This window comes from Drosophila ficusphila, unplaced genomic scaffold (assembly GCF_018152265.1).
Source record: "Drosophila ficusphila isolate 14025-0441.05 unplaced genomic scaffold, ASM1815226v1 contig_414, whole genome shotgun sequence".
NCBI lineage: Eukaryota > Metazoa > Arthropoda > Insecta > Diptera > Drosophilidae > Drosophila > Drosophila ficusphila.
In genome coordinates this window covers 12,483,993-12,506,182 of record NW_025064328.1, presented here as the reverse complement: position 1 = coordinate 12,506,182, position 22,190 = coordinate 12,483,993, and the positions used below count along the sequence as shown (strand labels likewise).

The window sequence follows — 22,190 nt, the reverse complement described above, 5'->3', positions numbered from 1 at the left end:
GAGCTTTAAGTTTATACGAGTTCTCAGCCAAATTCACAGACTCCAGAAATGACTCATTAGCCTAAGCTTTCGAATAAAGACTCTTGGCAGGAAGAGATATGCAGTCAGCTGGAGACCCACTGATAATTGCAAAAGCTTATCACATTCAAAGGCAATGTTGTTTTTAAAATTTTCTTAGTTATTTGCTTAGCATATCTGAGAACGCAGTACAACATATAGAAACTGGACTTACAAAAAGGGATACAATATAAAATAATACTAACTTTAGCTGGCTTAAGTTTCTATGTCTGTTTGGACTTAATCAAAAGTCAGTCTAGGTCTAATTGTGCCGCATGTTCTGCATCTGCTGCTGATGTTGTTGCTGCATGTGTTGCATATACATTTGTTGCTGATGATTGAGTTGCTGCTGTTGTTGCATGTTTCCACCGCTTCCCAGTGGAACGCTAGTTGTTTGTCCAGCGTTCACCTGCTGCTGTTGTTGTTGTTGTTGTTGCTGCAATTGCATTTGCTGCTGTTGTTGATGCTGTTGTTGTTGCTGTTGTTGCTGCTGCTGCTGCTGTTGCTGCTGTTGTTGCTGTTGCTGCTGCGGCTGCTGTTGATGTTGCACTTGCATGGGGGATTGAGTTTGACCTGTTATTGCGTTGTTGTTGGCATTATCGGCACTAAAATTTAATGTAGTCTCATTTAGAATAAGTTAAGTTACAATTCTATCTATTCTTACATCTTTTCTGAGTGTATATCCTCCAAGTTAAGATGGGTTATGAATCTCAGGCGCATTTGCAGCAAGGGTCGAAGTCGCTTTATAATAGCCTCAGATTCGTTTTTGATTATGTTACCCACATGTATATATTTTATGTGGTAGCTAAACATGGTGGCAAGATAGATGAAAATTGCTCAATAAATAAATGAATTAATTGACTTACAGGAAATCGCAAATCTGGTCCATGTACTGCATTGGCTTCGGACCGTGCTGCTTGTCTACTATTTCCAGAATCTCATAAAGCAAAACGGCAATACCAGCAACGGCGTTGGGTTTTTCCAGTTCGATTCGTTGCAGGAAAGGTCCGAAAACGTGACACAGGTACAGCAATTGCTGCTCGGTTCGCACGCAGGGCTTTAACTTGTCCTTGATATATCTGGTCATCGCCGCCAACTTGAAGGCACCCATGTGATGAAACACCGAGTGAGCAACTGCTAAAACCACGGCGTAAGTTTTCTCCAACATCGCCTCGCGAACAGTCTTAAAATTGAACAACTCGAAGGCATTGAATCGGTACGTCCAATTAAGCATATTCGGTGTGTTGAGCATATCCTGTAAGCGATCGTAGATGCCACTCCAGTAGGGTTCTGGCAAAGCGGCCAAAACAATGCCCACGGCATTGATATAGCTGTGGATATCCTTCTGCGGAATGACTGCATAACCGGTTACTATCACATCAATGAGATTATTGGCCACCACAGTCGGTGCCACCGGCAATCCCAACAGCTCCACGCAGGTCACATAGAGAGCATGGGTTGGCGCATTGGGGAACTCATTAAAACGCCAGTCCGTGGAATAAAATACATTCTTTCCGCTAATCGCTGAAACGTATAGAAAAGGTAAAACAGATTTCTTGTAGTCAAAATAAACTTACTGTCTGCTAGGCGCCTAATCAAGCTCATATAGTAACTCAATTCAGGGGTCCACAGTGAATCCTGGTTTTGCAGGAACACCTTGTAGGGCTCACTTAGACTCCAGTTTGGCGGCCGAATCTCACTAAAGGCGCTAGTTATAGCGCCCACCTAAAACAAAATATAAAATTACACAAATATAAATAATATTTTCAAGAAGTCTTACCAGTTTTTTCTTCAGCGCTGGCCGATCTCGTAGAATTCGCTCATAATAATGCAGTGTGTTGTAGAGATAAGTAATAGGTCGATCTGTAAAATGTAAAAATGAGTTTCAAAAAGCTTAAGAGGGGATTCCTACGCACCATGAAACTTGTAGAGTACGCTCAAATGATCCAAAATGAAGCCCAGGATTTGGTGAACATTCGTAATGGTTAGCTCAATAAATCTGTGAACCACCACATCCAAAACGGGCAGGAATCGCAAACAAACATTGCTGAAGTAAACAGGAAGCGGAATTTGAGAAGCAGACTCGTCCAGGGCGAACTTTTCCGGATATTTTTGATGGAACGAGAGATGTTTGTCCTGCCTGTAAAAGATAATTTACTTTTGATGTGATCTTTAAACAAATCATTACACATACCAATTGCTTTGCTTCCAATGATCAGGATTGTTGTCCTTGCAGAACTCCTGAACACGATTTCTGAGCTCGCTGGCTTTGAGCATAAGCAGTTGGATAATGAGAAAACAGACTTGAGCCTCGTTGCCCTCGTGTGTTCGCAAAGCCAGACAAAGCACAACCCTATCGATAGTCACCACGTTGAACTTCCAGATCATGTTGTTGATCGTGTCCACGCATTTGTGTATAAACTCACGGCCATCCGAGGAGCTGGCCACTTCGGCCACCAAAAAGTCGCAAAATTTGCGAAGATGAGTAGATAGGGCTCTCGCACTAATGCCCTCCAAGATTCTAAAAAGAAACCATATACGTGAAAAATACAAGATGCTAGATATTTTTCGATTACGCACTTGTAAGCCACTGGGCTTATGTTCTCGGTCTCCCAAATAATCTTGAACAACAGGCACAAGAACAGAGGATTCGTAGTTGGCCGCAGGAAGTGTGCAATGATATCGTTTTCATTCGTCATCGAAGTCCAGGTTCGGTACTCTTCTTCCACGGCCTTTTTCAATTGCTGCTTGTTCTCTGGCGGTTGGTTGTTTTGCGTAAAGTACTCATTTAGGGCGGGAGGAAAGCATGCCAAAGAGTGCATGGGCCACGAATGTGGCGTGTGCTGCATAATGTTTGAAAGGAAGTCCTTGCACCAGCCCTGCATTTCATCGCCTCCGCCGTGCACGTGCATGGAGCGTGCTAATGTAAGAATGAGAACGCGGTTTAGCTCCTCGCTTTCATTTGAAGCCACAGCTCCGGGAGATTTTTCGTTAAAATAGCGGGAAAACTGAGGTTGAAACTCAGCAGATCCGATACTGGTAATCAAGCGGAGAGCAGTCGATTCAAAGCTGCAAAACAAGAAGATTAGCATGATGGACTAATTCACTTAAAACAATAACTCACCAAAGATTTAACTGCATCTTGTTTGTTTGCGGAACGGAAGACAGAGAATGGAGCAACGACAATAGTTGAACGCGGTAGTGGGTAGGCACATGGTGCAACCTGTATGAAAACATCTCCATTAGGGTGTGTAGCATGGCCCAGGCATGGTTTTTAAAAACAGTTGGCATCAGTTGACCTACCGAAAAACATTAGGTTATTACACTATAATTTGAATTATATTGTGTTAAATACGTACTTAGGAATCCCTTGATGCCCAGTGACTCGATTTCTGTGTAAACCAAAAGTCTGGCATAGGTTTCCAGTAGCGCTGCCGCTGGAACTTGTCCTTTCGTTTGAGCCTGCTTCAACATCTGAGTGACGAAGCCGTGAATTAGGGACATTTTGCTGTGCACCGTCAGGCTGTCTAACACTGTGACGGAGAAAGTCACGGCTGGTATTTGAGCACCATTCGGTGATTTTGAATTGCCATTGAGTGCATCCACCAACAGGCCCATTGGTCGGCCGAAATACTCCTGATTCGTGGAGTATGCATTGCAGATGAGAATGATGCGGAAGTCGTTGCCCAGAGTCATGTTCATCAAGGTGTTGGGCGTAACGAGGTGCTGCAGAAAGCTGTAAATAAATCATTTAATATTTTTATAAATAAAATAAAACTCGAAGCCAATAATTAATTACTCGTAGTGATTTTTTAGCGCAATGGGCAGCGGTCGAGTAATGTTCATATTCTCTACTCGCGCCTTCTTCATTAGGTGGATCCACACACAAATGGGCGCCATATGGCGAACAGTCGAGGATTTGTTGATGTCCGGCAGCTTAAGCGGCTCCAGTTCGGGATAGAGGAGATCAAACAATCTAAACACAGGCAGGAAATTGGTAATCTACAAGGAAAGAACGTTATAAATAAATATTGTCTGCAAAGGGCACTTAAATAAGTATTTACAGGATTCTTTTGAATGCTGCCAGAGATGAACTGCAAGAGAATCCACATTAGCTGGTCACGACCCTTCCGGAGTTCCAATTTCGAAAGCTAGAATTATATATAAGTTAAAATAATAATTTAATAAAAAAGGTTAATTAATAAAGGATATACCTTTTCGTGAAGCGCTAAAACAATGTGCATGAAGCTCACAAACTGGAAGAGTACAAAATAGATGAGTTGTGAAGAGAGATGCAGCCAAACCCACTCGTAAGGAGTGATCTGCTCGTCTGAGGAATTGAAGCCACTGCCCGCAGTGGCGTCATTCGTTTCAGTCATTTCCATGGCATGGACGATCAAGTTAACAAGCTGCTCCTCCAAGGCATTGTAGCGCTGCTTCTGGTGTTTCTGCAGGTTCAACATTTGCGAAACCATCTCTCGCGAGTACGGCTGCTCCAAAACATAGCGAAGCAGGGGTTTTTGCTCCTCCAAAAGTTCTGGCTCATATGGTAGGCTACCCTTAAAGTTAAACTTCAGGGTGTTGTGGTCCAGCCGCCAAGAGTTCATCATGTGGTCGGCATAGCCGAAGTGTTCCACAATAGGCAGCATACTGGCATGTCCAATTATCGAGACCATTTGTGCCGTTGTGCGAAACTCCTCTACAAAATCGGTCATTAGCCGGTTTAGCTTCCAGTGGTATGGAAACGGACGCATAATCTCGTTGGCAATGAAATAGGCGGGCAGTAGACAATTGTTGCGATCAAAAATGAAGCGCAGGATATCCTCGACGGCCAGAAGTTGTGGCATGTAGGTCACGTTTACGTTCAACGGAAACCATTGGGCCTTGTCGCGGCAAACCTTCATAATTTCGCGAACGCCCTTATAATCAACCTGGGCAATCACACGCTTAATAAGTCGGAAGCTCTCGATCCAGAAGGTCCTGTGCTCGAAGTCCAGTTTCTCACACATCAGCACCTTGTCGCACAGCATCCTGGCGGTGATCACATGCGCGTCCACCAGTTTGACCAGTGCCGACATCAGCACTTTTATGTGATAGCCGGAGGCGCCGGCCGCTCGCACCAGATAAAGCCGCAGCACCTGGTCTCGGTTCTCCTGCGCCACGTTTCCGAATGCGGTAACTAAAATATATACTTGTTAGCAACAATAGAAATTCTTGTGATTATACTTACCCAAATCATTGGCAAAGCTGGTGGCACGCTCCTGCTCGCCATTTGGTTTAAAAACAATGACGCTCACGAACGCCTCGTCAATCGAGTCCACCTTCTGTAAAATTTAACAATACTGATTGTGTAAAAGGGGATTTCCCAGTGTTAAAGTGCTCAATATTACCAAAAACTCGTTGACGGTGTCTATAACTTGCGTTTCCATATCCATTTAAATATTTTTTCGCATTTCCGACACCGCATAAACAAATCTGCGTCCGCTCTTCTTCTTCTCAGCAGTGTTACCAGATTTTGAGCAAAACTACACTTTAAAAATAAATTTGTATATAACAACAAGAAGCTATAGCTACAACTGTTAATTGCTAATAAAAACTAATTATATTTAACTTATAAATTAATGATAACATAATGTGTACGACAAAATTATGAAAGACTGATAGCGAAAATCAAATATTTTATTACTCCGCTAAAACTTGGCTATAATAAATACAGCAGCACTGATAGCTTACCGGCACATAAAAAAAATGGTAACACTGGTCTTAAGAATAAACTAAAAAAACTAGTTGATTTATCCGTGGAATCGCACAAAAGCTATGAAGAAAGTGCTGGTCACAGGTGGAACAGGCCTTGTGGGCAAAGCCCTAGAGGCGGTTATCAAGAATCATGCTCCTACCGACGAGGAATGGTACTTTGCCGGCTCCAAGGACGCCGATTTGACGTAAGTTAATGTAAGCAACCGACCAATCAGAACCGTAAACAAAGGTGTCCATAGAAATTTGGCAGCCACGCAGGCACTCTTTGCTCGGGAGAAGCCCACGCACGTTATCCACCTGGCCGCCATGGTTGGAGGACTGTTCCACAACATGAATAACAACCTCGACTTTCTGGTGAGTTGGTGAACCCCAAACAGACATAGCCTACTGTAAACTCAATTTGATTCGAATCGTTCTCAGCGCAACAACCTGCTTATAAACGATAATGTCCTGCAAACGGCTCACGAACAGGGTTGCATCAAGGTTGTATCCTGTCTGTCCACCTGTATTTTTCCGGACAAAACTATCTATCCAATAGATGAGACCATGGTGCACAATGGGCCGCCACACCCCTCCAATTACGGTTATTCTTACGCAAAACGACTGATAGATGTGCAGAACCACGCCTATCACGACAAATACGGCCGGCAGTATACTTCTGTTATTCCTTGCAACATTTTCGGTCCCCACGATAATTACAAGCCCGAGGTAAGTCATGTTATCCCGGGCATGATCAATCGGATGCACCAGTTAATCAATGAGCAGTCAGATGTGCCCGAAAGCGAAAAGGTGTTCACCGTCTTTGGAAGCGGTAAGCCACTGCGGCAGTTTGTATACTCCCTAGACTTGGCCGAGCTAATGATCTGGGTTCTTCGGAGTTATGACAGCGTGGAGCCCATCATCCTGAGCGTGGACGAGGCCCAGGAGGTTACCATTTACGAAGTGGCCCAGGCCATAGCCAAGGCATTTGACTTTAAGGTAGGCTCGTCATGGAGTTTTATGGGATATGCCTCTTTATAAGTATTCATATTCCAGGGAAAACTGGTCTGTGATACGAGCAAGGCGGATGGACAGTACAAAAAGACGGCGTCAAATGCCAAGCTTCGCTCTCTCCTACCAGACTTCGCATTTACGGAATTTGAAACGGCCATCGAAACGTCGGTGCGATGGTACAAAGACAACTACGATCATGCCAGAAAGTAATTTCATTTTGCAGCCCCAACGAATGTAAATAGATACCGTTTGGAAACAGACCTTTATGCGATTTTTATATTTAACAAAACAACAATACTCGAGCTCAGTCTGTCCAGGAGTCACCGTATTGGTTCTTCCTGCCAGCGGGTTCAGGGCGCGCTGGCTCCACGGGTCGCTGATGGACAGGAGCTGGTGGCTCGTAGGGCTTTGAGTAGGGACTCTGCTGGTGCTTGGAGTATTCCTCACGATTCCTTCGCCGCAGATCCTCATACGACTGACCTGGCTTGGCCGGTTCCAGCGGTAATTCTGTGTCCATCATCGAACCAGCTGCTAAAACAAAGAGGTTCATTAAGAATCTACTTAAAAATCTTGTCGTCTAGGCTTACAGTCCAGAGTGGGTCGGTAAATATCGTCTAGTCCGGACATTGTGGGCCGTGACTCCGTATCCAAGTTGAGGGCTGTGCTCCTTGCCGGCTGATAGGCCTCATCGCTGTACACGTCCGCCGAGCTGGGCGAGAAGGGGGCCAAAGTGAAGGCTCTGCCCAGGTTCTCATCCGGTGTCATGGAGCTGATGACACCGCCGCCCTGTCTCCGCTGTCGCAGTAACTCGCCCAGGTGGGAGTTGGGCAAACGCATGATCTTTTCGGCACACTTTTGTTGGTAGCTAAACTTACCCACAAAGTAGCCCAAGATGACTCCCATGACAACTTTGGGCACGGCTCCATATTTGCCATGTCCTTGCAAATAACCGTTCTTGACCCCAAAGTAGGCCAACAAACCAAGACCTGTGCCAAAGGGTAGACTCCGCTGGAAGAACGATTCCGTATTGCACTCACGTAACGCCTTTACCTCCTCCGCAGAGAACTGATAGTCAGCCTAAAAAGTGTGTAAACAAGGATTAAAAGAGGTTAAAGGACCAATCACCACTCACCAATGGGTGGGGGGTGTGCTGAGGAGGCCTGTGAGTGCCATCGTTAAGCGGGGAGTCCATGCTGACACAATTTTATGCAGAATTTGTGAAATTTATATAGACCAGAACATATACCGACCGGCGCAAGCAATTTGCCAGCCCTGGTCGCCGGCGAAACAGCCCTGTGTTCTCTTCACTGCTAGTAGTGGCCAATATATGTATAAGATCGTTTCGATAGTTTTACATTACATTTATATAAATTCTTTATTTTTTTATTAAAAAGTTTTAATAAAATGGAAAAAATAAATAAGGTTGTGAGTTAATCAACCAATTTTTGTTAACATATTAACAAATATTTTACAACCTGGATTCATTACAATATAAAACTGAATTATTCGTTTAGCGTTTGTCCTCCAATTTTACCTACCGGCTTAAAATGCTTTCATATGGTTTAGTCAATGGATAACTAAATTCCAGTCGACAAATATAATACTATCGGAAACATTGACTGAAGCTGTACACCAAAACATAAATTTAAACAAATTGAAAATCAAAGTCACCCATTAAAAGCTAGGATTAAATATTCAAAATTGTCCGTAAAAACCACGGAGAACGCGTGTTGAAGGGTGGTAAGTCGCGCACCTCCAGAACCAGGGATGCAACGCGCACGACGCGACGAGATTATGACATTTTCGCTGTCAAGTAAAGTTACAGCTGTGTCGTCTGCTGGCCGCGATCCTGAGCCTGTTATTGTAATTAATTGAAATTTGTAGTTTTGGCCATGTTCTCCACCACCACACACTCCGTGGTAAGTCATTCTAACAATAGCCCAATGATCCGCCCATCTGAATGCCTTGTTTCTCTCACTCACCTGCTGGGAATCATTCGATTTTTGGATGCGATGACAGCCCTACCTGTACCTAGGCAACTTTAGCAGAAAGCCGCACTATTATTCCGTGAATCGGACCAAACTGCATGGGAGCGCAAGTGCGACGCGCTTGTCCAAGTCCACTCGGAGTCATGACCTCGTGCTGGACCTGCGAAACCTGCTCAGTCGATCGACCACCAGCTTACAGGGCATGGTGGAGAGGGCGGCACGACTGAATGGCATCCTCGACCGGCAGCTGGTAAATGATGTGCTCGCCAAGGTGACCAGCATACTGCCCGCCATGCGCGACATTCAAGTCACGCTGGAGGAGCCGGCCACAGAGATCGGTCGTGTCCAGCTGCAAAATTATCAGTTTGATGTTTCGCTAACCGGAGCTCCTGGTGCTCAACCCACCGGCGCCAAAGTGTAAGTCTTAATAATCTTCATTAATCCTGCAGACTGTTGCTAATCCTGGGTTATAATTGCAGCAGGGTGATTCCAACCATAACACCAGGTCTTCTTCGTCCACTTTTTTCCCAATCACAACTGTGAGTACACGGAACTAATCTAATAATTGAGGCTAAAGTTTCCCTTTTTAGGAAACACATACGTGGCTTTAAGACGGATCGATCGATTGAGGCGGAACAAAAGCGCAACCCTACCATGACTTCCCGTCTGAAGAATGCCTTGGCCAACTCACCTCAGCGTTTAGACGGGGACACATCTATCCAAGCCGAAAAGCTGAGACGACTGCTGGCCAAATCCGAAGACCACGGATTCAATAATGCGGTACTATTTAAGCGCAAGACAATTTTCAACTGTAATATTAGTTATATTTTTTTCTCTGTTAGGAGAACCTGAAGATTGCCTTTGCCGAGGGATATTTGGCAGCTGCCAATGCTGAAGATTCCCCAAAATCTGGGAAAACAATGAAGTATCTTAAGGTACGATATCACATGTATTTCGAGCTTGTCCTTAAAGCTTTGAGAAAACATAGAAAGCCCTAGTCTTTCGCAGCGTTTTAAGAAATTCCTAGTAATTGTCACGTAGACTTTGCAGACTCTCGTCGTAATCGTCGTTTTCCTGGGCATTTTCTTGAGCTTCTTTACAACCTCCAACGGATCCGTCTTTCGGTGAGCCTCCACGTAAACGTCATTATTCCTGTTCTGATTTAGTTTTCTTTTAGCAGCATCCAGCTGGGCAATCAGGTCGAGGTAGATCCGGAGGAGATCAACGTCACCTTTGAGGATGTCAAGGGCTGCGACGAGGCTAAGCAGGAACTGAAGGAGGTTGTTGAGTTCCTGAAGAGCCCCGAGAAGTTCTCCAACTTGGGTGGCAAGCTTCCAAAGGGAGTGCTCCTGGTTGGACCCCCGGGTACTGGCAAAACACTGCTGGCCCGCGCTGTCGCCGGTGAGGCCAAAGTTCCTTTCTTCCATGCCGCTGGTCCGGAGTTTGACGAAGTGCTCGTCGGCCAGGGCGCCAGGCGAGTACGTGACTTATTCAGTAAGTGGGCTTTCATCTCCTTGAGAACTCAGTTCACAAATACTATTTTACAGAGGCGGCAAAAGCCCGCGCTCCTTGCGTGATCTTCATCGATGAAATCGACTCGGTGGGCGCTAAGCGAACCAATTCGGTGCTGCATCCGTATGCCAATCAAACCATCAACCAGCTGCTCTCTGAAATGGATGGCTTCCATCAGAACGCCGGAGTCATCGTTTTGGGTGCCACCAACCGTCGCGATGATTTAGATCAGGCTCTGCTTCGACCTGGTCGCTTTGATGTGGAGGTCATGGTATCTACGCCCGATTTCACCGGCCGCAAGGAGATTCTGTCTCTCTATCTGACAAAAATTTTGCATGACGAAATCGATCTGGATATGCTGGCCAGAGGCACCTCTGGATTTACCGGTGCTGATCTGGAAAATATGATAAACCAAGCGGCGTTAAGGTGGGTAGCCATCATAGAAGGAGATTTGATAATTTACACAATATACAAGATATGCCTTCTAATTGTTCTTTGCTATAACCCTTTCAAATACAATTTTGTTATAATTGCAGGGCCGCCATCGACGGAGCCGAAACAGTAAACATGAAGCATTTGGAGACGGCACGCGACAAAGTACTTATGGGCCCCGAACGAAAGGCTCGACTGCCGGACGAGGAGGCCAACACCATAACTGCTTACCACGAGGGTGGCCACGCGATCGTGGCCTTCTACACCAAGGAGTCGCATCCTCTGCACAAGGTGACCATTATGCCCCGCGGTCCGTCACTTGGCCACACAGCCTACATACCAGAGAAGGAACGCTACCATGTCACAAAGGCGCAGCTGCTGGCCATGATGGACACAATGATGGGCGGCCGTGCTGCTGAGGAACTCGTGTTCGGAATAGACAAGATCACGTCGGGAGCGAGCAGCGATCTCAAGCAGGCCACCTCGATTGCCACGCATATGGTAAGGGATTGGGGCATGTCGGACAAGGTGGGACTGCGCACCATTGAGGCGGCGAAGGGTCTGGGCACCGGCGACACCCTTGGACCAAACACCATAGAGGCCGTGGATGCGGAGATCAAGCGAATCCTTAGCGACAGCTACGAACGGGCGAAGGCCATCCTGCGGAAACACACCAAGGAGCATAAAGCATTGGCGGAGGCCCTGCTTAAGTACGAGACGCTGGATGCCGACGACATCAAGGCAATACTAAAAGAAAGCCAGACGTAGTTCCCCATTCTGTATAGATTGGTTTGTGGAGTTTAAGGATCCAGAGGGTGGCCAGGGGTGGCCTACCATCGGACATTCAGCTGAACTGCTAAATATTTTTTAGTTACAATATATATATAAAACTAAATCGGAAAAAGAGCCAAGCAAGAGCGGGACGCAGACGGACAGTTAAGAAATAAAATGTTACACATATTTAATTATGTTTTCCATCATCTACGTTAGTATTAATTATTAGTTTGAGTAATAAATCAAATTGAAGTCGAGTCCCCGTTAAATTTCGCGCCAACAAAACAATGTGACCAGACCGTTGATTGGAAACAAAAAATTTTGAATTCAATACACAATTTTTTAAGAAAACTGGGCGTAGCTAAATAATTAGATAGACGAATGGGCGTGATTTGCCAATGGGATTGGCCCGCCGGAATTCACAAATGGGAGGACAAGTGGGCGTGGCAAAATAAAATTGACCATTTGAGATTGGTAATTGGCCACAAATATGATCAATGGCCAAATTGATTCAAAAAGATTGAATCTCGGAATTCTTTAATGGGTATGCCTCGATGGAATCAACCTACTGGGACTGGCAAATGGAAAAGACCAATGAGCCTAGCCAAATAGATTGAACCGATGGGATTGGCCAATGAAATTGCCCAATGGAAGGCCGATGGGCGTGGCCCAAAGGACTTCCTCACTAAGATTGGCAAATGGGATGGCCATTGGGCGTGACCCAATGTAATTTGATCACTCGGTTTGACTTTGGGTGGGAACAAATAGAACCTATGGGATTGTCCAATGGAATGATTGGCCAATCGTTGTGGCCAAATAATTTATTTGGCAAATAAAAAAAAAATTTAAATAAAAAGACTTGGCGTTGATAGAACTGGCGCGATGGTCAATGGGATTCTACCAATTGGATTGGGATCGGATAGCAGAATTGAGCATTGAAAGTCATAAGTCAATGAGAGTGAGTGGTTAATGCAAAAGAGCAATAGGAGTATCACTGTAGAGTTTACCGAGCAATTAAAAAATTTTTTTTTTAAATGTTTTGATATAAAAATGTTACCAACTAAGCATACTGGGGTGAAAAATACATAAAATCTGTTACGCTCAAATTTAAAAAAAATTCGTAGAACTCTAAATAAAAATAAACACAAAATTTTCTTTTATATTTCAAACTTTGTCCAACTATTTCATTAATTTGGTTTTTAAAAGAATCATGCAGTGTTTCAATAATCTCTAAACGTCTCGATAGTAGGTTTTGACTTGTGGGTTTCGTTCAGTAAAAACTATGAATGGAACCCATTTAGTATTTTTTAAATAGTATTTTTTGTGGGTGGTTTATTGGACAGGGGCGGAGCGGTCACACTGCGTAATTGTCGAATTCCAATTCATGTTTTTTATTTGCCAAATAAATTGAGATAATAATCAGAGAAAATGTGCGACTACAAGATTTCGGAGCGGGCCTACACTAAGTTGATTTTCCACGCTGCCAAATATCCGCACCAGGCGGTGAACGGACTGTTGCTGGCCGAGAAGACCTCGAAGGGTTCCCAAGTGGAAATTGTCGATGCGATCCCGCTCTTCCATCAGTGTCTGCATGTCACCCCCATGGCAGAAGTGGCCCTCATGCAGGTAATTGCCAATTGCCGGTTCCCAGAGTACCAATGAACTCTAATCCGGGTAAAGATGTGTTGTAGAATTACCTAAATATTTACATAGCTGATTACTAATGAACATCCAATATGCTGGCCTTTAGCTTAGGTGCACGTCAGACATTGATGTATAAAATCTTGAATAATTTAAAAATAAGTTAAAATCATTAAAAAATTTCTGATATAACTTAAAATTTTCTCTTAGGCCAATAAGTAAAACCCTTCAAATAGTATTTGGGTATTTTGATTTTGTTTGTACATTGAACCCCACGATGATTAAACCATAATAACAAAACAACCATATGTAAATGGAAACTTATGAGAATGAAATGAATATACAGTAGCAACAATAAATACGGGTTTTGAAGGATGATCAATCGATGGCTCAATATTTATTCCCTTATTTTTAGATTGATGCCTACGCAGAGCGCGAAGGACTGGTGATTGGCGGCTATTACGCGGCGCCAGAGAATTTCTACGACAACCAGATCGACAAAACCCCAGCTGCCAAGATTGCCGAAAAGATCCAAGAGAACTACAAGAATGCCTGCTTTGCAGTGGTGGACAACAAGTTGGTAACACTGCAGCACGATCGTGCCGCCATCCAGGTTTACAGCTGCGCCGGTGACTCCGGATCCCGGTGGTCAAAGGCCAAGTTCACGCTTTCACAGGCCACTCAAACACTGGAGGGTGTATCACTACTCCTTAAACGCGGAGCTATGCGCGATTTGGTGGACTTCGATAACCATCTGGACAACCCAGAGAACGACTGGACCAATGACTTCCTGAACCAGTCGCTCAACGATCTGCAGAAACTTTACTAGTCGCCTGTTTTACCAACTTGTGTTTGTTTTAGTCTAGCAAATTTGCATTCGAGGGATCACGCCGGAATTTCAACCTTGCAATTTAATTTATTGTAATTACATTTGGATTTCAGTAATCTTTAGAATAATGCATATAAGTTAAATAACATTCAACTAATTAATAAATAATCAATTCTTTCATCATGTGTGAGTCGAAAAGGTGTCCACAGTCCGGGTCCGTCCGTTGGATCGTGTAATGTCGTACATATATAAGTTCTGTTCCGATCTGATTTTTGTGTTGAGTAAACCTAAGCGCGTTACAATTATCGTTAATAAATACAGATGAATAATATGTATATAATTTTGCTCTTGGTTTGTCTGGCTTGTAAATTGAAATATTTTACAATAATATTGTAATATCGCGATTGCTGATTATACATAGGTATACATAATACGTACTTATGTGGATATATCGGAGATCGAAAGTATCGCAAAAACGTTTATTTATATATAATTTCAGTGTATTGTATATTTTCATATTATCTGATCGAACGCATAACGAACTCTTTACACCGTACACTAAACGTATTGGGGAACGGGATAACGGATCTCGGATCTCCAACTGGATGCCATCCTGCGCACTTTACTCGTATTTGGATTTGCCATTTATTTGCTTTATGCTTCTCTAGCTCTGTATATGGGGAGTATGCTTTTCTGTGTATAATATCGTTTGCAGTGTGATTTGAATTATGTCTCTGTTGGATAGTTTTCACCCGATGTCCGCTGGAAGGGATAGGCAGGTGTGGGTGTGGACTTGGCATGGGAATTCTGTTCTACGTGGGGGCGCCTTTTGATTATATCCTAGCTATACAAGTGCGCCTGAACACGCAAGCATAATCAGTATGTAAGAGTATGAGGCATATTTTGCTCGGACTCTGTCCACATCGTGATATTTCTGGGTTGGTGTGTCTTGTGTTCCGTCATCACATGCTATGTTAGTTGATCTATAAGAATGCAATAGAGAAGTTATGGATCAGTGGGCGGTTGCGCGTAAATGGGTAGTGAAGAACACCCAAAAACGGAAGATGATGGTTTGCAATTTGGAAAAAACTAACAATGTACGACTTTACTCGTGCATGGTGCAACTATCTCTCTGAGGAAATGAGTGTGTTTTAGCTACTTTGAGGTGTTTTGTGCTGATGTGTGCGGTGTGTGTGTGTGTGTGGGTGTGCTGCGGATCGGGGTATACAATCGGTGTGTGCTTTTGGGATCGTATCTAGAGCTGGCCACCTCTGATATTTACCATTCCCGCGGACAGAGAGTTGATGGCATCTTCCACCGTCGGCTTGTGTCGATCGATTTTAGATGAGTTTATGGGCGAGAAGTTGTCTACGATTGCAAGCGTGAACGAATACACATATACAGATAGATATAGAAACACAAAAAGCGATTTCAAAGCAAATCTCAAGTGCCAATTACCGAGATCACCACTCGAACTGGAGTCCGTAAAACTGGGTGTGCCCTCTGTCCATGTGGGAGTGGAGCCCTCACCTGAAGCGGGCGGTGTCCAGGCCAATCCGCCGCGGGAGCCGTACTGGCTGCTCGACGACGTGTCCACCGCCAGCAGCGTGTCCAAATGCACTTCGGAGACGCTAAAAAAATTTAACAAAAATTTTTTTGCTTACAGAGGATCAATGAATCAAAGGTTGGTTTAATAATTTCAATATTCTTACGGTATGAGAAAGGTAAACAAAATAAAATACAATCAAACTAACTAACTAATTACATTAAAAACTATTTGATTAAAAGATCTTAAAACTCAAACTGTTTCTTGCTCTGCAGTAACTTTCTTTAGTTCCCCTTAGATATTTACTATTTTTCCTGAGCTCAAGCTCCCCAGGAGTCTCACCTCACGATGTCCTCCTTGTAGGAGCCTCGATAGGCGGGTCCAATGTTCATCTTGCGATCCAGGTAGTAGGACTGCTGCTGGTGCTGCTGCGACTGCTGGTGGTGGTGATGGTGATGGTGGGACCGTCGCCCTATCGACGAGGTGCTGTTCTTGTTCGAGCTGTCCTCGGAGATGTCGTCGAAGGCGGGGGAGGAGTCGAGCTGCATGAGGGCGTTGTGCCTAGCAATACAATGATCAGAGCAGAATATACACAATGCATGAGTGAAAGAAGTACACAATAGTAGAAGTCTAGTTAAGATCTAATAGTGGGTAGTTATGTGGTTGGGTAAGCGAGGTGCAAGCGAAGAACTACTCCCGTCCCAGTCCGCGTCCCGTCGATCCTTGAGTGCCCTCGCTCTCGGGAATCGTGGAAGGAGCTGCCTTCGGAGCCCTTCTCTTGGCTCTTCTAGGTTGTTGATTGGGAGGAGGATTCTTAGTGGTCAGTTTTTCATCCGGCACAGGATCCATGAGTTTGGGGAGCGGTCTTTTGGGGCGATGAGTCGCCTCCAATTCCCGCTTCACCTCCAAAAAGGCACTGACCGATTGCAGAAGATTATCCTCCTCCTGCTGGTTCTCACAGTCATCTCCTCCAAGTGCCAAATCTACATAGTGAAAGTAACGCTTTCTCCGCTGCTGCCGCTCCAGCTTCTCCTGAATGCCACGTCTGGGTGAACGCTGGCTGGGAATACTGCCCGAGGATCGGGAGCGTCTGGAGCGATAGCTGTCCGCTCTGATGGGCGGAAAGTTCCGAACAATGGACCCCACAGAGGATCGCTCGCTGCGCGCCACAAAGCTGTTCTGCCGCTGGAAGATGTCCACGTGGTTGAGGAGTCTAGGCTGCTGTCGCCGGAAGCTGCTCTCCGATCGAGCCGTGGAATAGCCAGAGTGCAGGGAATCCCTTCGTCGCAGCGAGGAACTCCTGAGTAGAGCAACCGTAGGATCGGGCAAGGGAGCAGTTGGAGCATAGGGACCGCCTTCCGGACCATCGAAGAGATCGTGCAGCTCCAGCCAATCCTGAACATTGCTGGGCGATCGGCGGTCGCCGAAACGAGGTTTCGCCTCGGTCGCCGGCACCTGGAGGGTGTGGGTGTGTGCTGGTGCCTGCTTGGGATTAGTGCTGTGCGGTTCTGTACCTGGTGTCGTCCGATCCTGCGTGTCCTTGCGTCGTGGCGAACCGCGTGGCGGCACTGGCGGTGGCACTCGCGTCTTCAGGTTGCTGCTCGCCGGAGTTCGCTGCTTGACGGGCGGAGGAGCCCGCTCGCTGGTGCCACTGCTTCCGGTGGCGGGACCAGGGCCAGCTGCTCCTCCTCCTCCTGCTCCGGCTCCTCCCGCCGCTCCCGCTGGCGTGGGCTCCGTGGTGGGCGGCTTGGCTGGCTGGTGAATCTTGCCACTGCTGTGCGAGTGCGAGGTGTGAACCGCTGGGGAAATAAAATAGGATTAGCACACTAAAAATGTATCATATATTTTCTATATCTTTAAAAAATAAGAGTTTGAGAATGAATAATTCGTCAAACAAAAGGTGTAAGAGCTTATAATATACTTTCAATTATAAACAGAGAAATCCAGGCATAAGTTGCATAAGGATGCAGAAATAAGGTCGTAAGATTTTAAGAATTAAAAGCGCATAGCTTAACAAGCCTGAAAAAACCATGATATTTTAAAACATATTTTATAAACTCTAGGAATTTATTATGAAGATGAATAACTCAAATGTTAAGTAAACTGTCGAGATTTGATTTTAATCTCAATCGTTAAATATTATTCCTAAATGATTCTCAGTCTTAACTCATTTAGTCATTAAGACATCCAATGAAAAAAAATTGTAAAACGTAGAACAAAAGTTTTAAAACTTTTTTTTCGTGTGACTTTATTTTTACATGAAAAACTTCTCATTTATCGAAAACCGGGGAATCGAAATTACTATTCTAACTATTAAAACCTGTCTAAATGTTGAAAATATAATACTTTTGCTGGTTTTAATAGTCTTAAGTTCCTGGAAGGCTCAACTTACGCCTCGTAGCCACCTCGTTGTCGCTGTCGATGGAGCGTTGAATGGCCTTGGAAAGGCTTTTTCTCTTCGAAGGCGAATGCTTAAGCGCTGCAAAAGTCATGCAATATGGGGAATTAGTATCAAATCAAAATAAGGAGCATAGAAATAAGGGATCAAAAAGCATAGCACTTCCAAAGCAACTATGCGAAGCCACGAGCAATTAGGTTGCCGGAATGCCAAGGATGCCGGGGGAAAGTGAGTTCAACTAACGTGAGATTGAGAGGCATGCTTTGGCGTCCGTTTCGAAAATCATATAAAACCAAGTGGTGAATATACAAAACGTTCGTTATTAAACTCTATAAAATACTCGGTAAAAAAGGTGTAAGTAAAACTCAAGTGAGAGAGATAATCAAAAAGAAATACACATCGATCATTAGTTTGTTTACCTATGTAGCTGGTTACCAAGGTACGAAATTTTCTGTGATTCCCTTTGATCTCTGGGAGATCCACTATATGCGTTTGCGTACGTTATTGTGTGGGGTGAATGCATTCGAGACATGGTCAAAAAAAGAAAGCAGAGAACAGAGCGTTTGGTGGATATTGATTCGATGTCGAGAGATCGATCGCCTCAAATCGCCGTCTACTCAGGCCAAGTGTACCATATTGCATTTTTGCTGCACATCAATCGATCAATTCAAATTAGCAAGCTACTAGTGTCTAATGGTGTTCGTTGTGTGATTGTCAAGATGGTTTGTGTGTGTGTGTGTGTGTGGGTGTGAGTGTGTGTGTTAGTATGTGTTTTTGGATCTAGTAACTACTCAAAAATGTATTGGAACCGGAACTGAGTGCTTGCGTAAATCGGCCAACTGCACACAAAAATGCCTTACAGTACGAGTACTTAGCCCGACTCCCACGACCGGTCCACTTACGGGAGGGTATCTTGCGGAACACGGTCTTGGCCATGAAGTTTTGGAATCTTTGAGCATAGAACGAGGGTCTGCAGACCGATACGGTTTCCTAGAAGAAACAAAAAAAGCCACGAAATATGGGAATTAGTTAAGGTATTCAAGCATGCCAACACTTGGTTTTAATTTATAATATAAAAAAATTAATTAAAATTCCAACCTAATCTAATACTATACACACAAAATATTTTCTAAAAATAAAAGGTTTGATAAGTTTATTCATTGGCAAAGGCTATTATGAATATTCAGATATTTGGCCTGAATTCGTCCAAATTTTCTTAATGGTGAAGGCTGATTTACGACAGTTTTGATACATGTCTTCGATGATTGTAATATTAACAATAAATTATGACAATTTATTGGTGGCTTTATTAGTATATTAGCTTACCCCATCGTGTATGATGCTTTTAAACGTGTGCTCCAGCTTCTTTTTCAGCCTGTACGACTGCAGAATATCGATGATGCCGATGTAGAGCAGCAGTCGTTCTCCTTTTTCACTTCTTGCTGGAATTCCACCAGGTCTGAAATTGGTTTGTTAATCCCATTAAATCTCATTAAAATGTTTAATGGCGAAAACAATAATACTCACGGGACATCCTCCTCGTCGTCAATGGGTTCGCTTTCCGCCTGAATGCTCTCCATGGCGGTGGAATGAGCCACCAGTCGTTGACGATTCACGGACCTGTATGCCGCACTGGGTTAGCTCTTTAGATTGCTTAAATATAAATCCATTTTCCAGATACTCACTTATTTCTGCTAATACCCGTGGCTGCATCACGATCCTTGCCATCGCCATCCAGTCCGTCCAGGGGATCGTCCACATCCACATCGGAATCCTCGGCGAGCGGAGCTCGAAGCGGTTTTCTCAACTCACTCTGCTTCTCCTTGAGCGCCACATCCAGATTATGAACACCTAGGAGCAGGGAGTAGTCCATGATTTTGAAGGACTCCAGTACCGTACAGTCCCGCTGAATGGTTTTAATTAGCGCGGAGTAGGTTTCGGCCTCCAGGAAAATTCCATTCGGATGCTGCTCCATGAAGTCGAGGTCCTTGTACGTGGGTGACTTCTTGGCACGCTCCGCCTTGTTGGCCTTCCGCTTGAACGTGGATCCCTTCAAATCGTACTTCAAATGCATCCTTACGGACGAGGGCAGCAGGTTGTTCATGACCACCAGGCGAATGTTTTTGGCGTTGCTCGTCTGCAGGCAGTACAATCCGAAGAACTTTGGCAATAGCGTGCGCGGATTTTGATTTAGATTCATATAGTAACTAGAATAGAAACTCACATGTATTAGTTATCTTTTAAAGAGTAAAATGGATTTCTTACCCAGGCAGTAGTTTTTGTAAGAATTCGCCCTCTTTGTGTTGCACCGTTTTGATGATGAACTCGTCGTCGGTCGTCAGGTAAAATATAGAGCCGGAAGCACCAGGATTGGACAGTTCCCGCAGCGGGGACGTACACATGGACATCTGCGGGGATTATTATCAATCAATATTTGCTGAGTTGTAAGTGTGTCAAGGACTCACCATAAAATCATCTGGCTGGATGCCAAACAAGTCTCGAAAGTAGCGAAAAGCAATGGGCGCGTAGATCTTGTATCTGAACTCGCTGTAGTGGTGGGCAGGTGTAAGGCTAGAACCCTCTGGCGGAAAGGTGATGCTCTCGATCTCCCAGAAGTCCATCATAAGTAGATCACGCTTGGGCTTCGAGGCTAGACTGCCGACCTGCGAAGAAAATATAATGATTTATCAGTTTTAATTGTGTTTACAAAAACCACTATCAACATTCATGAATCAAACATTTCTTATAAAGTATTACATATTTTATTGTAACGGCTACTCCTTTTAACACTACAAGGACTTATATGTTGACTTAGAGATACTTTACTTGGCATTGTACGAATTATAACTACATATGTATAACCATTCATTGCTGAATATCAAAGGCAAATACATTTAGTGAACTGAGAAGCTTGTTAAACCTTTAACATTTCTTTAAGCTTAAAACTGAAAAAACTTTATTACTTCGCTCGAGACCTCCAACATATGCCTTTAAATCGCTAGTAGTATTTTCTCTTAGTGAAAACTTACAGTGTGCTGGATTCCCAGTTGAATGGAGCCCATTATCTGCGACGTCTGGATCTTTTTGTACGTAATCTCGCCGCCTTCGCCGACGCGTCTGTGGCCAATCTTGCGCTCCTTGTCCGCCTTGCTGGCCGCTCGGTTCGGTCGGTTGCCCAGCTGGTTTGTTATTTGGTTTGGTTGATTGGGATTGGAAATAATTGAGCCGATTAGTTTGGACTGGAGTGACCTCGAGAGCAATCGAGGATGTACTTACGTCGGGCGATGAGTTTCCCACATGGTCGGTGGAGGCTAAAGAAAGTCGGAAAGTCGGAAAGAGTTTATTATTAGGAGTCATGTTTTATTCAGGCCATGACGCAGTCAGTCGCTTGGTCAATCACCGCAACTTGAACTTGGACGACCGACCGAGTTTCTTTTGTTATCAGTCCAAAAATATAAATACGAGCCGATGGAAGTCCGTCCGTCGTCGAGTGCGGGGGTGTGTTTTCACGCTCAAACCTTCTCCCCTTCGCGCGAGACACATGCGCCAGGGGCACTTCCATTCGCCAACGCCAGCGCCAGTCATTGATTTTTTTTTTTGCTTCAGCGCTGTGGGAAAAAAGCGAGTTGACTGCGGAAATAGTTACCGTTGCTGGGCTCCGCCAGTTTCGCCTGCGACGCCGAGGAGCTGTCCATGTCGATGGTGTTGATGGTGTCGCCATCGCCGGAGGCCATCGTGCTCCTCCAGTTGTCCTTCGCTCTGCTGCTGCTCCCCCTTCTCCCCCTTCGTGGGCTTCACTAGGACATGCTGGTTGGCATGGATTGGTAAGCTAGATCGTTGCTATATTCGAGATTTCCGATCCTCGGGGATTATCCAATCAACTGGGTTAACTAAGAGGCAGGAACCTTGGCTTTCGTCTGGCGTCAACGCTCTTTTTTTTAGCTGTCTACGGTGATGTTGTTCGCTCCTCTGCCACTGCTGTCATTTTCACTGCATACTCATAGGCACACTGGAAGGCTGGAAGGTCGTCGGCTGTGTTGGAACGGTGTGCGCAGGAACGCGCGCAGGGTTGCAGTAACTGACAACCTCGAGTGCGGAACATCCGCAGGGTTTCGAGATCCGCAAGGAATTTATTTTCAAAAGTAAGTGAATCATAACGCTTTTTATCAATATCAATTAAAATTAATTTATTAACAAGTTTAAAATTAAATGGCTGATTAGTATAGAACCAGATATTTTAAATCAATAATTGGTGTAAGTCAT

At 44.6% G+C, this 22,190-nt stretch overlaps 6 protein-coding genes across 11 annotated transcripts; 3 read left to right on the top strand and 3 right to left on the bottom strand.

The window, feature by feature from the left end:
* Nucleotides 1-170: 170 nt before the first annotated feature.
* LOC108096928 (mediator of RNA polymerase II transcription subunit 23) lies at nt 171-5,545 on the bottom strand. Its single transcript, XM_017198880.2, has 15 exons — nt 5,448-5,545; nt 5,288-5,381; nt 4,272-5,236; nt 4,122-4,208; nt 3,857-4,059; nt 3,417-3,793; nt 3,182-3,356; nt 2,638-3,126; nt 2,252-2,578; nt 1,974-2,197; nt 1,838-1,920; nt 1,635-1,782; nt 924-1,581; nt 722-862; nt 171-662 (listed from the first exon to the last, which is right to left on the bottom strand). The coding sequence occupies exons 1-15, from the start codon at nt 5,490-5,492 to the stop codon at nt 320-322; spliced, it is 4,359 nt and encodes a 1,452-aa protein (XP_017054369.1). The 5' UTR covers nt 5,493-5,545; the 3' UTR covers nt 171-319.
* A 252-nt stretch (nt 5,546-5,797) lies between these two features.
* On the top strand, nt 5,798-7,067 carry LOC108096819 (probable GDP-L-fucose synthase). 2 transcript variants are annotated; one of them, XM_017198716.2, is made up of 5 exons: nt 5,798-5,999; nt 6,054-6,168; nt 6,235-6,522; nt 6,580-6,792; nt 6,850-7,067. In XM_017198716.2, the coding sequence occupies exons 1-5, from the start codon at nt 5,875-5,877 to the stop codon at nt 7,015-7,017; spliced, it is 909 nt and encodes a 302-aa protein (XP_017054205.1). In that variant the 5' UTR covers nt 5,798-5,874; the 3' UTR covers nt 7,018-7,067. The 2 variants fall into 2 exon arrangements, with proteins under 2 accessions (XP_017054205.1, XP_017054204.1); XM_017198715.2 differs by having other exon boundaries at nt 5,800-5,999; nt 6,235-6,792.
* Nucleotides 7,056-8,103, bottom strand: LOC108096820 (OCIA domain-containing protein 1). 2 transcript variants are annotated; one of them, XM_017198717.2, is made up of 3 exons: nt 7,940-8,103; nt 7,395-7,884; nt 7,056-7,338 (listed from the first exon to the last, which is right to left on the bottom strand). In XM_017198717.2, exons 1-3 carry the CDS (start codon nt 7,997-7,999, stop codon nt 7,112-7,114), a joined length of 777 nt encoding a protein of 258 aa, XP_017054206.1. In that variant the 5' UTR covers nt 8,000-8,103; the 3' UTR covers nt 7,056-7,111. The 2 variants fall into 2 exon arrangements, with proteins under 2 accessions (XP_017054206.1, XP_017054207.1); XM_017198718.2 differs by having other exon boundaries at nt 7,056-7,335.
* A 332-nt stretch (nt 8,104-8,435) lies between these two features.
* Nucleotides 8,436-11,770, top strand: LOC108096818 (ATP-dependent zinc metalloprotease YME1L). Of its 4 annotated transcripts, none has more exons than XM_017198713.1 (9): nt 8,436-8,726; nt 8,827-9,212; nt 9,275-9,334; nt 9,386-9,575; nt 9,638-9,730; nt 9,846-9,919; nt 9,973-10,289; nt 10,343-10,733; nt 10,844-11,770. In XM_017198713.1, exons 1-9 carry the CDS (start codon nt 8,700-8,702, stop codon nt 11,505-11,507), a joined length of 2,202 nt encoding a protein of 733 aa, XP_017054202.1. In that variant the 5' UTR covers nt 8,436-8,699; the 3' UTR covers nt 11,508-11,770. The 4 variants fall into 4 exon arrangements, with proteins under 4 accessions (XP_017054202.1, XP_017054201.1, XP_017054200.1 ...); XM_017198712.1 differs by having other exon boundaries at nt 9,837-9,919; nt 9,976-10,289; XM_017198711.1 differs by having other exon boundaries at nt 9,837-9,919.
* A 1,077-nt stretch (nt 11,771-12,847) lies between these two features.
* On the top strand, nt 12,848-14,166 carry LOC108096874 (ER membrane protein complex subunit 8/9 homolog). Its single transcript, XM_017198807.2, has 2 exons — nt 12,848-13,139; nt 13,570-14,166. The coding sequence occupies exons 1-2, from the start codon at nt 12,942-12,944 to the stop codon at nt 13,981-13,983; spliced, it is 612 nt and encodes a 203-aa protein (XP_017054296.1). The 5' UTR covers nt 12,848-12,941; the 3' UTR covers nt 13,984-14,166.
* On the bottom strand, nt 14,051-21,926 carry LOC108096873 (phosphatidylinositol 4-phosphate 5-kinase type-1 alpha). The gene is given in 17 exon segments (XM_017198804.2): nt 14,051-14,966; nt 15,266-15,351; nt 15,442-15,614; nt 15,872-16,055; nt 16,058-16,090; nt 17,044-17,328; nt 17,922-18,008; nt 18,347-18,409; nt 18,830-18,917; nt 19,254-19,386; nt 19,455-19,559; nt 19,613-20,134; nt 20,193-20,335; nt 20,393-20,590; nt 20,957-21,106; nt 21,204-21,238; nt 21,574-21,926. Coding segments are annotated over 17 exon segments (2,382 nt in total). The 5' UTR covers nt 21,662-21,926; the 3' UTR covers nt 14,051-14,957.
* Nucleotides 21,927-22,190: the final 264 nt, after the last annotated feature.